Here is a 15,699-nt window from a genome sequence, read left to right on the forward strand (position 1 = left end):
GCGGAGCCCCCCTCCTGCCTGCCAGCCCTGGGGGCACTCAGGATGGGCAGAGAGGCTCGACCCATAGGGTCATAGGGTCATTCAGAGGGCACAAGAGCTGGGTTCAGCCCATGGGGGTTTGGGGCCACACAGCCTGGCTGTGGGTGAGTTTGGGGGCTGAGTAAAGGATGGCAGGGTGGATCCTAGGAGGGAATTGAAGTTGGGAGGAAAAAGTTTCAAGTTGGGTGGAGAAAGTTGCAAGTTTTGGCTTCTTCTCCAATCTCTTCTTTTGATTTTTTATCCCATAACAAGTCTATGAAAAAAACCCCTGAAACTCATAAACAGCTCAGACTGCTAGGGTCAGAAACACATAGACCTCAGTGGGGTGGGAACTGCACAGCCTTCCCAGTTTGGGCTTTTTTCTATCTCCTGTGAGAATTATTTTTCTTCTCCTGCCTAACTGCAAGAGGAAGAATGAACCTTTAGTCCAAAGCCAAGTGATGAGCTCTCTCCAGGTTTGGGAGTTGTGGATTTGAACCTTCACAGTGACACTGGGCTTGGGTCTGTAGTGTTTGGGGAAGTGCTGGGCTGTTCTTCAGACTCAGCTCTCAGAAGGGTAGGAGTTCTTTGCCTCCCAGGGTGGTTAGAAGGGACCTCAGAGCTCATCCAGTTCCAGCTCCTTGCTCTGTTGAGGGACACCCTCCACTAGACCAGGTTGCTCCAAGCCCTGTCCAACCTTGCCCTGAATTAAGACACTCTGGGCAAAGACCACGTCTTTGATCTAAAAAAACTTGGATGCCTACATCAGTATTCCCGAATTCTGGTGTTGGGAAACAAAGATACAGAGGAGCACAGAGGAAACTGACAGCACTGGAGCTTATTTAAAAAAAAATACACTGTGTGAAGGAGTGAGCTTTGCTGTTTGTGCTGGAGTGCAGAGATCTGATTGTAGTTGCACCTTTCCTGCTGTAGTTTGAGGTGAGCTGATAAGGCACTGCCTTATTAAAATACTCCACCCAGCTGAGATTGAATATTTAGGTATCTTGCATTTAGGTATCTCACACCTGAGAATAAATTGCTTAAGGAGTTTATGTTTTCCTAGAGAGTTCTGTTCATAAAGCAGACAAGGAGCTGGGTGTAACCCCCAGGTGTGTGCACAGGGTAAGTTTGAGGGGGTCAGTGGCTCCTGTCCCTGGGAAGGGACAGAGGAAGGGACAGCAGCTGAGTAGCCTCATGTCACTGCTCCCTGTGTTTGGAGCCTGCCCTGTGCAGGAATCGGGGTGGGAGGGCTCTCAGGACTGTGGGCTTTGCCTCCCTCACTGGATTTTCTCTGCTCCACAGGCCCTGCTCGTGAGGAAGAGTTCCCTGGTTTGTTGGTGAGCCCCAGCTGCCTTCCTGCAGTGAGGATAAAGGTCTCTGAGCTGGTGCTCCTGCCTGCTGACTTTGTCCTGGCATCCTCAAGGATAAGCTCTGGGGATCTCCTTGGCTCCGCTCTGTCCTTGCCTCCTCTCCTCCTGGCCACACGGACTGATTAACTCATTTCATCTTTCCTGCTCTCACTTCATATAAGGATCTAACAACAGACCCTCTTCTGAAATGCCCCTTACCTTCACTTTAAAGCATCTTTTAAACAAACATCTCCTCCTTCTTTACCAAAGCAGGCAATGGGTGCAGAAGGTAATGACATCCCATGGTTTGGAATCGTTAAGGATTTCACACGTTGCTTCCAAAAATCCTGGGGGTGTGATAATCCTCACAGAGTAAATATCTACCTTGTGAATGACTTTAGCTCTTTAGAGAACAAATTTTTGACTGCTGGATTAGTGACAAAAATAAAAAGGAATGTTGCCTCTTGGGATCTTCATTTTTAAAGTGAGGTCCTGTTGGGCAGCAGAGGGGCCTCCATGACATCTTTGAGTGTCAGTGTAAAATAAAACAGAGGCTGCCATGGCTACATCTGAGCCTCCTAAACTGGCACTGCCACCACAGCTTCTTCTCAAGCCACATTCCTAAATAAAAGTTGCTAGGATACCATAGTGGGATGCACAAATAACACTGAGCTTCAAAACAAACGCGTGAAACCTAATCTTCACTCATATTTTGATATAAAATGATCAAATATTATTTAACAATAGCAGACATGGCTTGTTCTGTTACTGCTCCCACAGAAAGCTTTGTCCTGTATGTGATGAATTCTTTCATCTGACAGTAGTGCCAGAATGTGTTACTTCAGGGAGGAGAAGGAGGTGACTCTCGGAGTGAGTTGCCATCATGGTGAGTCCCTTGAGGTGGCCACAGTGTCACTGGGTCATCAGTCTGTGCTGATCAGCAGTGTGGGCTTAGTGGAGTGTGAATTTCACAAGGACCTTGAGATGAAGCAGGGCAGGGCTGGATGGGATCTTGGCAATGAGGAATTGTTCCCTGGCAGGGTGGGCAGGCCCTGGCACAGGGTGCCCAGAGCAGCTGGGGCTGCCCCTGGATCCCTGGCAGTGCCCAAGGCCAGGCTGGACACTGGGCACAGTGGGAGGTGTCCCTGCCATGGCAAGGGTGGGATGGGATGAGATTTAAAGGTCTCTCCCAAACCAAACATTCCATGATCATTTCCATCATACCCCTTATTTATTATGCTGCTGATTACATAGACTAATTTTTATTTATTGCAAAAGTGCAGATCCTGATTTTTAGATATAAAGAGAATGTTCACAAGCTGGGTAATGAAGAGTTTTTAACTATAAAAAAAGAATACCTGGGATGGGACAGAATTTAGAAACAACAGGATGAGCTGCTCCTGTCCTGCAAAGCTTTTGCCTCTCACTCCTAGAGCACTTGTAGGGAAGCTTCTGTCCCCTGTTCCCAGCTGGAAGGGCTGGAGTTCCTTCCATTGGCTGGCTGCAGGGTCATCAGTGGGGCGGGAGTGTTGGGACAGGGACATTTTAACCACGGGCTGCCAATCTTTGCTCTCTTTGTGCCTCTGAGCTCCCGAGTCCTGCTCTCCTCAGCCTGCTACACACAGCATACAGTGAGTAGTTTAAAATCATCCTGCTTTAAAGTGTTAACATTTTTAAATTTCAATTCTTTAACATTTTAAAAGTTAAAAGTTTTAATTTTTTTTTGAAAATCATGTTGTATATAGTTCAACTTCTTATTGATAAAATTTGCCTTAAAAAGTACAATTTAGTGGCCACTGGCTCTGGATACCATTGGCAGTGTTTATTTGACTTCAGAGACAGCTGCCTGCTGTGTGATCAATGCTCTTCTACCTTACTGTTATATTACTGAATTTATCTAATTCACCCCTTTGTTGTAGCCCTCATTCTTTTACCTTTCCTTCTTGCTTCAGTTGTAATATAAAAGAGTTGGTCATCATGTGGTTTCCCAATCATCTATACCATAACTGATAATTTTTAGCCTAACCTGAGCATTTTTATTGCAAGTAATCATGGAGGTTTATAATTAAAACATGTCTGTAACTTTCCAATATCTACATTTGGCCCAGCACTGGATTAGAAACCTGTTGGTCTCCCCCAGCATGGAACTACCATTAGATATTAGATCTGGCATGTTTAGTTGATAGCAAACAACTCAGTGTTAATTTTCTGCATTTTATCCCTCTATCCACATTTATTTTGATTTTGTTCTGGTGGGATGTTTTGCCTAATGCAGATATTTTCCCTCATCAGGGCAGCTTTAGTCAAGTCAAGCTGCAGCAGCTGATGTGAGGACAGGGCACATCCCTGCCTCATCTGAAAATCTGCTTTGGATGATTTTTCTGCTGAATTTTCTTTTGGGTTTTTTCCCCCCTTTTCTAAGATGTATTTTGTGTTGTTTTTCCCCCTTTTCTAAGATATATTTTGTATTGTTGTCATCCCCTCTTGCCCTCCTGCACAGGGGGCTCTGAGCTCACCTGTGCCCTGCCCACGTGTGGGTCAGTGACCGGCGGTGTGAAGAGGGTGACCCTGGTTGTGTGTTTTGTGTGCTGGGATTACATCAGGGGCACTCGTGGCTCCTTTTGTCCTGAACCCTCCTCTGGGCTCAGTTCCTCCCTCAGCAGTGGGAGAATGGGAGCTGATCCCTACAGCCAGGCTGGGAGAGCTGGGGGTGCTCACCTGGAGAGGAGAAGCTGCAGGGAGAGCTCAGAGCCCCTGGCAGGGCCTGAAGGGCTCCAGGAGAGCTGCAGAGGGACTGGGGACAAGGCCTGCAGGGACAGCACCCAGGGAATGGCTGCCAGTGCCAGAGGGCAGGGCTGGATGGGATCTTGGCAATGAGGAATTGTTCCCTGGCAGGGTGGGCAGGCCCTGGCACAGGGTGCCCACCCTGGATCCCTGGCAGTGCCCAGAGCCAGGTTGGACACTGGGGCTGGGAGCAGCCTGGGACAGTGGGAGGTGTCCCTGTCCAAGGTAGGCAGGTTGAAATGGGATGGGATTTAAGGTCCCTCTCAACCCAAACCAAACTATGATTTTAGCTCAAAATAAGGACATACATAATTAGTTTATAAATTATGTCCTTCCTTCCTGGAATCCTTCCTGGAATCCTTCCTTCCTGGAATCCTTCCTTCCTTCCTTTCCTGTTTTCTGAATTCTGGTGGATTTTGTCAGTGCAAGTGAGCTCTTCCTTCAGTCAGTATGTGGGAGTACACGGGGCAGTAGGTCTCAGGGAGCAGAGGTTTCAGGGCTGTCAGAGAACACGCTGTCCCTTTGCTGTGAGCCCCACGTGCGTAAGCTGGCTGTGCACACCCAGGGGATGACGTGGGCCCCCGTGCTCCCACTGGCCAGCACAATGGTTTTTCCAAACCTCACTGGAATGGGAGAGTGCAGTGGATGCCCCACTCTACCTTGTGTGAGTGAGCTCCTTTATTAATTCCACCTGTTGCTGGCCTCGTGGTTGTTCTCTCCAAGGAAAGCCAGAGCTGGAAGTTACTTCCTTGTCTCATTGCTTGGAGCCTTTCCTTTCCATGAGGTGTTCAGAGCTTTTCAGTTATTGCCTCTAAAAGCTCTTGAGTGGCCCCATCCAGCTCCAAACACTCTGTGTTCATACCATGGGTGCATCAGAAGGGCTTTGACGGTTGCAGGTTTGGATTCTCCAAGGAATTGTTGCTCAGAGGGGCTGTGGACTCCCCATCCCTGTCCCAGGCCAGGCTGGATACTCGGGCTTGGAGCAGCGTGGCACAGTGGGAGGTGTCCCTGCCATGGCAGGGGTGGCACTGGGTGGGCTTTGAGGTCCCTTCCAACCCAAACCATTCTGGGAGTCTGTGATTCTCTAGGCTGCAAATCCCAGCCTGGTCAGTCAGCAGGGTTTTTTCCTCTATCCCAGATTTCCGTAAGTGGGAGCAGTTTCCAGTCAGACCCAGGATGGTTTTCCTGCTGTGCCCTGGGTCAGTTCAGCCTTAGGGGTTTAGTGTGTATCCCTGATGAAGTTTAGTGTGTATGTGATGAAGTTCTCCAGCACTTCATGGTCCCTGAAGCTCTCGCCCTCCCCACGTTCCGCAGCTGATTCCCACTGTTTTCCTGTGTCCTGGTGTCCTGCAGGGCCATGGCAGAGCGGGACCCAGCTCAGCCTGGGAGGAATTGTCCCTGAAGTGAGGTTCTCCACGGCTGTGTCCTGCAGGGCCATGGCAGAGCGGGTGCTGGTGATCGGCAGCGGGGGCAGGGAGCACGCCCTGGCCTGGAAGCTGGCCCAGTCCCCCCGCGTCAAACACGTGTTTGTGGCTCCAGGAAATGCAGGCACGGCTGACAACGGGAAAATCTCCAATTCAGGTAAAAAGGGGAGAGAAAAATCCCAGTCCAAGCAATCAGCACTGCAGCAACTGAGAGAAACCAACTGGGCAGGTGTGGTATTTGCTGGGTCCCCAGGACCCAAAAAAATTACCAATTTTAAATTTGATCATTCAACCAGGATGTTGCTGAGCAGAAATCACAGCTGGTAGTGTGAAAGGATGATGATGATGATGATGATGAAATAATGATGATGATTGTGGTGGTTTTAGTTTGAAGCTGAGTGGAAATATTAATTTTTGTATAGTGGTTTTGGTTTGCTAATTAAATTTGGTTTGCTGAACTAATATTTAAATCCTATTTTATGCCTTCATTTTTTTTATCTTGACTTTTTTTTTTCATTAAATAATTAAACCATACATCCCTACATTATCCAAATCACTTATCATCAATACTTTCAATTAACCTTCCTCTATGATTCCTAGTATCAAAAACAATGGCCAACTGTCATCATCATTTCATAACCACCCCAAAACAAACATAGAACCAACCCCAAAAATAATCCCCCCCAAAAAAACCAAACAAAAATACAAACCATCATCATAAATCATCAACCAATCACCCACCAAATTTTACATTCTTGTAGCTTATCAAAAGCATGACACTGAAGATGCCAAGATGGCTGCCATACCACACCCAAGGATAAAAGACTTAGTCCTAACCTTACTGTTAGTTTTTGCTAGGTAAAAAGCTAAAAAAGCTAATTAAAACTTTTTTTTTTTAATTTTAAGATTTACTGGTTAATGTATATAACTACAATCCCATAAAAAATTAAAAAAAAATCCTATACCCTCCCCAAAAAGTCTCTATTCCTAAAAATAACTAATTTTAGAAATGAATAATAAAAACTTTTACCCTTAACCAACTCATCTTTAAAACAACACCCTATAAATCAACATAACCATAAACAAGCTGATGATGGATGGTGATGGATTATAATTTTTTAAGGTTTTGGGCATGTGAAAGAGATTTTAGATGCAGTTAAGAAGACAAAAAGTATCTGAACAAAGTCTTGTGTAAGTTGTGTAAATTATTTTATAAGATCTCAGCTGTGAAATCTCATTCTTTAGGTTTGGGTTTGGAGGATTCAGCCAGAGCTGTTCCTCTGGGAATCCAGCTCAGGATAGTTGCTGTGGTTCCACCTAAATTCCCTCTTGTGCACTCAGAAGTGTGTTGAAGCCCCATGATCCCCACAGCCTGTGACAAGAACGCTCTGTCACTGTAAGCATAATTCACTCCTTTGTCTTAGTGACCTTAAGAAATCAAGGTTATCTTCAAATATTTCTCTGTGTACTGCCTGCTTGGCTGGAGCTCTGACTGGCTGTAATTGAGACATTTCCTAGTTAGTAATTTTGAGAAATCAAGCTTCAGATGTTGCAAATTGAGCATCCAAAATTTGGAGCTGCATTTCAATAAAGCCTGCTCTGAGGTGCTGGCACCTAGGGAACCAGTCCAGACCACAGAGATTCCTGTGTCCTTTACACAACAGGTCCTGATTTGGGGGCTTTAACCTGCCTAAAACTTCAGTTTTCCCTTCAGAAGATGTGGTAAGATGTGGAGTTCAAGGTAACACATGGTGCATGTGAATATGGATCAGACACATCCATTTGGTGCACTTGTGTTGCTGTGGGAGTAGCTTTGTGTGTTGTTGTCTCGTGGAAATGTGAGTGCTGCCAGGTCCCTGTACAGCAGGTGATTATTGAATAGAATTCCCTTGGAATGCTTAATTACAGGCCTTTGAAACAACTTTGTCCTGAATTTCCTTGTCCAGTCACAGCATCATGAGTGAGCTCCTCACTCCAGTTTTTTGCTCTGTTTGGCCTCTGAGGAGAGGCTTGGAAGGAAGAGCTTGACAAGATCAGAAAGTCAAAAAATCCCCTTTACCCTTGTGCTAAATGGGGTCAGTGCCAGGCTGCAGGAATGGGAATTCCAGCATTTTTTTTCAAGCTGTGCCTTTTTAAACTCCCCCTGGGTTTTTTCTCTCCTTCATCCCATAAAGAACATTGCACCAGTAGTGGGAAATGCTTGATCTCGAGCCAGGTCTATGAAATTTCCATGTGGAATAAATGGTTTTGTTCTGCACATGGGCTCACCTGTGCTTTGGGAGAGAAATCTTCACCACCCCAGGAAGAGCCTAGAATTTATGAAGAGTTTGACTTGTTTTGGTTTTTAAGGAAAGAATTTGTCTCACCTGTTTAGGAATTCCAGTGCTGTCACTGGGGCCTTGATTTAACTTGGGGTGGAAAATTGGGAACAGCCTGACAGAAGCACATGAGCCCTGTGATGTTGTGTGGGCAACAATACCTGGGATATCTGGAAATAGCTGGGAAATTCCTTCCCTGGTTTTTGGGTTTTTTTTTGGTACAATCAAGATTTGGCTCTGAAAGTTCATCCTTCCTTCGTGGGTCATGGAATTGCCTTTAATTAGGATTGCAGCTCTGGGTCTCTGGGATTACTGAAACCCAAAAAATGAGCTGAAAATTATAAATAACCTTAAATCTTTCAAACTTTGTATTCAAGTAAGATTTTTTTATGTGGTTGATCTGAGCTGGTAATTGTTTCCAGCAATAAAGTGGGATTTAGGTTGGGTGCCTAAATACAGGTTTGTATTTAATTTAGGTGGATTATCAGGGCAGTTTTGGTGCAGAAGCACTGACAATGGCTTGTTAAATGATCAGATGTGTCTGTGAATGGACTTCACCATCCTGCCACCTCCTTCTGTCACATTGTACCTCTCAGTGTAACTTGTGCTCTGAAATTTAACCTCCACCCTTGAAATCCTTGGGCCAGGGTCCTCCTGTTTGGTTCCAAAGGAATGTTCAGCTGTTGTTTTAAGCAGTCAAACACAGCTACAGAAATGTCCCCTTTCAGCCAACAACCCAAGAAAAAGGATATTTGGGAGGAAAGTTAAAATCATGGATAAGCAACACAATTTGTTCCTTCCTGTTTGTTGTTAGGACATTTCTCCATCGTGTAAATCTTGTGCCACACTCACTGCTCATACCCTGAGATCAGACCTGCAGCAAGAAATCTGGGGTGAATTCCAGGCTCTCTCCTTTCCTGCTTGGAGAGGGACAAGGGGGAATGGCTTCCCCCTGCCAGAGGGCAGGGATGGATGGGATATTGGGAATTAGGAACTGCCCCCTGTGGAGGGCAGGCCCTGGCACAGGTGTGTTGTGCTTTTGGGTGAACCAGAAGTCAGCTGGCATCAGCTGCACATGGAAGTCAAGGAACAAAATACTTGGGCTGTGAAAGAGGTGCCAAGGAGGTGATTTTTATTTCTGTTCTATCTGGGTATTTCCCCACCCCACCTGAATAGGGTAAATCTATAAGCAAATGTAGATTCTGTTGTGGAATCAGGAAATTTTATGGGATGGAATTGTTCCCTGGCAGGGTAGGCAGGCCCTGGCACAGGGTGCCCAGAGCAGCTGGGGCTGCCCCTGGATCCCTGGCAGTGCCCAAGGCCAGGCTGGACACTGGGCACAGTGGGAGGTGTCCCTGCCATGGCAGGGGTGGCACTGGGTGGGATTTAAGGTCCTTCCCAGCCCAAACAAGCCTGGAGTTCAATGATTCTATGAATTTATTCATCCAGGCTAGGGGGAGCACAGTGGGACTGACCAAAATCCTGTCATCCCCTTCCTCTCTCATCACTCCCCAGAAACTGGAGGAGACCATCAGCTCCCAGTGTATTGCCATGTCCCAGGGGAAAGGACAAGAGAAAATGGCCCTAAATTATACCAGGAGAGGTCAGATTGGAGATTGGAAATAATTTTTCCCTGGCAGAGTGGTCAGGCCTTGGAAGTGTCCTAGAGGTGTGTGGATGTGGCCTTGGGGACGAGTTTGGGGTGCTGCTGGTGGCACTGGCTGGTCCTGAAGGGCTCTTCCAGCCCTGGTGATCCTGGGATCCTGTGCTCCCTTTGCCAGCCCCATGCCCTGGTGGGTGCAGTCTCCTCCCTGCACAAGCAGCCAATCCCCAGTGGGCTCCTCTCTTTTCTCCCATCCCTGCAGACCTTGGCTTTGTTTATTCGTGATAAAAGCAGTGCAATTGCAGGGCCTTTTGCGTAACTTTTGGATCATGGGATTGACATTATTGTCTTTGGTGCAGGACGTTGCTTTTGTTTGCACAGTTCGGGCCATTCCAAGTGTCATCACACTGAATGTTTGGTTTTGGAAAGATAATGGTTGTAACAGCCCAAGCCCACATATCCTCAGCCATAATGACAGCACAGTGTCCTTCTTAATTAAGTTTAGCATCATGTAAAAAGTTCTGATTCCCCTTGCTTCCAGAGGGCTCAGTTTAGTGCAGTTTTTAGGTAGCACTACAGAAAGAAACAAAAGAAAAGAAAAAACATGAGCTGGAATTCTACCATCAGCCATTTGTTTCATCCTCAACACCCTGGGGGTCCCTTCAGCTCAGGACATTCTGGGATTCTGTGATTTATGACTCTGACAGTGGATGTCCAGCCAGAGCCTTTGCCTGGGGTTTGGGGCTGTGTTTTGGGTGAGTCTCTGTCAGTGTGAGCCTCACTACTCCAGGGTCCCAGTGACCTGGCAGCCCAGGAGGGGAGGCTGGGGAGTGCTCTGTGGTACCTCAGCGCTGAGGAGCACCTGTGGATGGGATCTTCCCCTGTTTTGTGTCTCCAACAGCTGTTCCAGTCAGTGACCACGCTGCTGTTGCCCAGTTCTGCAGGGACCAGGACGTCAGGCTCGTGGTGGTTGGTCCCGAGGTTCCTCTTGCTGCTGGTAAGAGACACAAGCTGGAAATCACAGCCTTCAGCATTTAGAAGAAAAGTAAATTTTAGTCCTCATCTGTGCATCACTCAGCAGTGTCTGAATGGAAACAGATCCTCTGGAGCAGTTTCCCTGAAATCCAGAGTTGTGCCGAGGTGAAAAGGAATTTCTGAAGGGCAGTGTGTGAGCAAGAAGGCCAGTTTTGGTTTTTCTATGGAGTTTTCATGGTTTGAAATAATTACAGTTTGAGTCTTGTTTAAAAAAATCTAACTATAAACATGCTGGTAGTTTTTCTGCTTAAACCTTTTGGCATCTTCACCAAAGACTTCATGTTGACTTTTAGCTCAAAGGTGTCATAAACCAAGGGGGGATTGTCATCCCTTCCCAAAGGCAGCACATCCTGAGGGCCTGCAGTGGTGCAGGGTTGCTGCTCCTGGTTCCAGTGAGGAAAGCAGGCACTGCAGACACTGATTTCTTCTATTCCTGGCATTCCTGCTCCAAGGAATCAGTGCAGCTTGGCTGGGCTGACCCCCATAAATCATCTGGAGATTTATGTCATGTTTTGTGTTTAGGAATTGTGGATGACTTGACAGCAGCTGGGATCAAGTGCTTTGGCCCCACAGCAAAGGCAGCTCAGCTGGAGTCCAGTAAGAGCTTTACCAAAGCCTTTCTGGATCGCCATGAGATCCCCACTGCCAGATGGAAATCCTTCACTGATCCCAAAGCAGCATGTGCCTTCATCAACAGGTACAGTTCTGGTCATTTTAGACCATTTAGACCTGTACCAACAGGTACAATTCTGGTCATTTTCTTACTGACAGTGTGCTGGATAGCCAAACCAATCTCATGATTGCTCAGGTATCCATACCTTTGGGATAGAACATCTGTAAGGGTTTAAAAGGATCACCTACCATGACTCTGCAAACTGCAGCAAGTCTGAGAAAAATGGTTCCTCCTGCTCTAAAATGGAATGCAAGTTCAGTGTTCAGTTCACAGGAGAATGTAGGACAAGCTGTTATTTTTTTGTCAGTCTGCCTGCTGGGGAAAGGCAGGGAGCAGCCCAGAGCCATCTGTGCTGGCTTCTTATCCCTTTTCTCCATCAAAAAAAACCTGGAAAATTACTCAGCAACTGATGATCTGCTCATCACAGTGCAAGCCAGGTGACCCCAGATGAAATTCCCAAATGGAAATCAGTAATGAACAGTCAGGGAATTCCCTGGTGGGGAAGAGAGGCAGGAACCTTTCTCAGGCAGAGCATAACAAGAGGAGCCTGGTGTGATTTGTGTGTTATTCAATAAGGTTGCCATGAAAACTGAGAAGCACTTTGATTTTTCAACTCTTGAAATGTTCAAAATGTCCCTGCAAGGGCTGTTGGTGTTGAATGTCTGTCCTGTGCCTTGGCAGTGCCACCTTCCCTGCCTTGGTTGTCAAAGCCAGTGGCCTGGCAGCTGGCAAAGGAGTCATCGTGGCTTCGAGCAAGGAGGAGGCCTGCAGAGCTGTCACTGAAATCATGCAGGTGAGGAGGAATGCCTCACACCAAACCAGCTCCTCACCACCTCACAGCATCACAGATACTCCTTATTTCAAGGAATAGGAACACAGCTCTCAGACATCAAACCTTTTAACCTTTTCTTTGGCCAGCTGTGAAACTCTGTTGTATTTATGGCTTGAGATGCAGTTCCTGTAGGCTAAAATAAAACCATTCTTCATGAAAGCCCCCCCTTATTTCACTTATTCATATATGCAATTCCTTCTTTTCTCACTGTATGAGACTCCTGCAACCCATCAGGTCCCACAGTGACCTCCTCAGTGATTGGGGTGGATCTTCACAAGCCCCATTAGGACCAAGCACAGCACTTCAGTGTGCAGTCAAATTCTCTGGGATTATTTCAAGTGAAGCTCACACTGAGGAAGGATATTCCACAGATGTATTTGGAGCATCAAGATTTGAAGTGAGGCCAAGTGAAGTAATTTGATCTGCCCAGTGAGGAGCACAGAGCTGAGGCTCCCAGGTCAGGCCCTCAGCTGGTGTCAGCAGCACAGCACCCTGAAATTCCATGGAGCTCTGCTGATCCATGGGACACATTCTGGGACACACTTGTGCTTCAGGGGTCAGGGCATGGGTGCTGCAGTCACATTTTGGGGGTCTATGGTCACTGCACAGTTCATGTCTGAACAGGGCCCAACGTTTTCTACAACAAACCTGAGTTAGAGATTTCTAGAGACCCCAAAATCACCTTGGCAGGGTGGGCTGGTTGTTCTTAATTTCTTAATTATCCAGAATATGCAGTCAGGTTCAAACATTGCACTGGGATGTGAGAATCTTGCTCCCTTCCCAGGTGTTGTATAAAATTGCACTTTTTTATCCAGTGAAAGTGCAGACTGGAGACTTGGCTGTCACTGCTGTTGGGGTGAATTTCAGAAGGCAGAGCATGAGGAATTGCTCAGTAATCACAAATACCCTCTGCCATGTGAAAATACTCAGTAATAAACCCTGCATTTATTTAAGAATAAAGAGAGAAGAGGAGTAGGGATTTCACCACTGCTGACATCTCTGGAGGGAAGAATGGATTCATCATCTCAAACCTGTGCTGCATTTTTGGCTGTACTAAAAATATCTATTTCTTGTTGCATTTTCAGTAGTTTAAAACTGAAACAGAACTAAAGAGATTTTGTTTCACTGTAGGATAAGAGTTTTGGCACAGCTGGGGAAACTGTTGTTGTTGAAGAACTTCTTGAAGGAGAAGAAATTTCTGTAAGTGCATCTCACTGTAACACTTTGGTTCTACCTGTTCTAAATTGGTTGGGATTCACTAAGTGCCTTCACCTACAGAGTGAGGATTTTATCAGTTAAATTAAAACCATTCCCTGCTAATAAATAAAATTTTATTGGTTAGAGACAGCTGTGTGGCTTATTTTGGATCCTTGCTGGTTTTATAATTAGCATTGTAAAATGTTTTGAGTACTGCTTCCATTATCCCAGCATTACCCAGTTTGAGTGCACAACATCCTCCAGTTCCAGAAGATGCCAGCAGCTTTGTTATTCCGAGGATACTGAGGATAAAAACAACTGCTATAGGAATAATTTATAAATATTTCACAAGTAAATAAATTTATCAGGAAAAGGAAGTCTTGAAAGGGATGAAATTCCTTCCTTCTTTCCTTCCTTCCTTCCTTCCTTCCTTCCTTCCTTCCTTCCTTCCTTCCTTCCTTCCTTCCTTCCAAGGGGAAAGGAAAAAGTCATTTCCATCATGCAGTATTTTAATTATTTTTTTAAAACCTTCTGAGTGCTTCTTTTCAATGCAACTGCTGGTGGTATAATTTTTCTAGGTTTTATTGATTTCTGAAGGAAGGTTGCACAAAATGAGTCCCTGCTTACTGAGGAAAAGGCAAATGCTTTGAACCTCATCATTTACTTTATCAGGGAGGCAGAGTTTATCCTCTTCAATATCCCTTTGTCACACTGAGAATCAGCTCTAATTGCACTTTAATTGTAACCATCTCAGGAACTTTAAGTGCTGTCCTTGTTTCAGTGCCTGTGTTTCAGTGACGGTGTCACCATTGCCCCCATGCCCCCAGCCCAGGACCACAAGAGGCTGATGGATGGAGATGAGGGCCCCAACACAGGAGGGATGGGAGCTTATTCCCCAGCTCCTCAGGTGAGGAAGGACTGATGAGGAAGGGAAAAGGGACTGGGAGGGGATTTTTCAGTGCAGCTGTCACTGAGCCTGTGGGGATGGTTCATTCCAGCAGAGGAGCAGGAGGGAATGAATGGGCTCTGCTGGATGGAAATTGCTGCCCAAAGCAGCCAAGGCCAAGTAAATCCCCAGCTCCACAAACCTCTCTAAAGAAGAGGGTATCTCCACTGAATTACCTGGGATTCCAAAGTGGGCAGTGTTATTTCTGCAACCTTGTGTCTGATTGGGATTTAAGTTATGAAATGCTGCTCATCAGAACCAAGGGCCTAAACCCACAGTTTTGCTTTGTGCCAAACAAAGCTCATGGTGAATTTTGGATGTGGCTTAAGGTAGTTTGGGGTTTGTTTGATAGGGAACTTCTGTTGGCAGAAATAGAGAGAAAAACATTCTTAGCTTTCCATTGGAGTGAGCAAGAGACCATCCAAGAATTCTGCTTGGGTCTTAAAAACACAAAAACAAGCCTTCCCTTTTTACAAACACTGGTTTCCAATCCTTTTTTATCAGATTTCTAAAGATCTGCTGCAGAAGATCAGAGAAACTGTTCTTCAGAAGACTGTGGATGGCATGAGGAAAGAAGGAGTCCCCTATTTGGGTATGTACAAAACTTTGGGATTTTTAATCATAAGGAGAACAGTCTTTTATTTTGCTTTTTCCTCTGTAGCCTGACTCACACTTCAGGTTAAGGGAAACAACTTTGATTTATTAGGAACTGGGTTTGGTACCAGCCTTGATTCAGAGTCCATGGAAATCAACAGAGGTCATGAACAGGGGATAATTCCTCAAGTGAGGAGGAGCAGAAAGGAAAATGTTCCAAAATGAGCTGTTAATTTGTGACAACTATTTCTGCCTGACTTATTTTTGCCATTTCTAAAATTCACTGAGCACAGGTGGCAGCCTTTTAAACCCTGTTATCAACAGATTCCAAACAAGTGAGTTCCTGAGAGATCTTTATGTATTATGTTCTGTACCAGGTGTGCTTTATGCTGGATTAATGCTCACCAAAGATGGGCCTAAAGTTCTGGAGTTTAACTGCAGATTTGGTGACCCAGAGTGTCAGGTGAGTTATTTTGTACAATTTGGCATTATGGGAGGAGTAAAATCTGTGACCATCTACCACTGTCGTTAACCAGATCTGGGGTGAATAATCAGAATTTTAAATCACCAAGATTTAAAACATTTGGGTTGTTTGTTCAAGGCAGAAGGTCTGTAAGGAAATTGCTCCATTCCAGAGAGGATTTCAATAGGCTGGACTCAAATCTGGGCTTTGCAAAGGTCAGCTTGAGAAGAGCTCAGCACTCACCCTGTCTTTTCTGGAATGGATTCTGGATTTTTCCTTGCTCCCTGTTGACAAGTGAAACAAAACTCTTAATTTCTGTTCTTCAGAACAAATGAGGTTCTTTGTCCTCACCCTTTCCTTTCCATATGTAGCAATTCTTTTATCCACAGAAATTCTCTGCAAGGATGAGTATTTTTAAGATTATCTCTCACATTATCCACTGCATGTCTGATGTGTGAAAGTA

At 45.7% G+C, this 15,699-nt stretch overlaps 1 protein-coding gene across 5 annotated transcripts in view; it reads left to right on the top strand.

Moving 5' to 3' along the window:
• Nucleotides 1-15,699, top strand: part of GART (phosphoribosylglycinamide formyltransferase, phosphoribosylglycinamide synthetase, phosphoribosylaminoimidazole synthetase) — a 32,394-nt gene that overhangs the window by 2,852 nt on the left and 13,843 nt on the right. For 2 of the 5 annotated variants that reach the window (XM_031062625.1, XM_031062630.1), the window contains exons 2-10: nucleotides 1,321-1,355; nucleotides 5,584-5,732; nucleotides 10,398-10,493; nucleotides 11,054-11,228; nucleotides 11,886-11,997; nucleotides 13,168-13,236; nucleotides 14,015-14,140; nucleotides 14,684-14,771; nucleotides 15,151-15,236. In XM_031062625.1, coding sequence (XP_030918485.1) covers nucleotides 1,321-1,355; nucleotides 5,584-5,732; nucleotides 10,398-10,493; nucleotides 11,054-11,228; nucleotides 11,886-11,997; nucleotides 13,168-13,236; nucleotides 14,015-14,140; nucleotides 14,684-14,771; nucleotides 15,151-15,236 — 936 coding nt within the window. Of the gene's footprint in view, nucleotides 1-1,320; nucleotides 1,392-2,191; nucleotides 2,254-2,955; nucleotides 2,999-5,583; nucleotides 5,733-10,397; nucleotides 10,494-11,053; nucleotides 11,229-11,885; nucleotides 11,998-13,167; nucleotides 13,237-14,014; nucleotides 14,141-14,683; nucleotides 14,772-15,150; nucleotides 15,237-15,699 lie in introns of those variants that run through there. The other 3 variants (XM_031062627.1, XM_031062629.1, XM_031062626.1) reach the window with 3 other exon arrangements.

This window comes from Geospiza fortis, unplaced genomic scaffold (genome assembly GCF_000277835.1).
Source record: "Geospiza fortis unplaced genomic scaffold, GeoFor_1.0 scaffold96, whole genome shotgun sequence".
NCBI lineage: Eukaryota > Metazoa > Chordata > Aves > Passeriformes > Thraupidae > Geospiza > Geospiza fortis.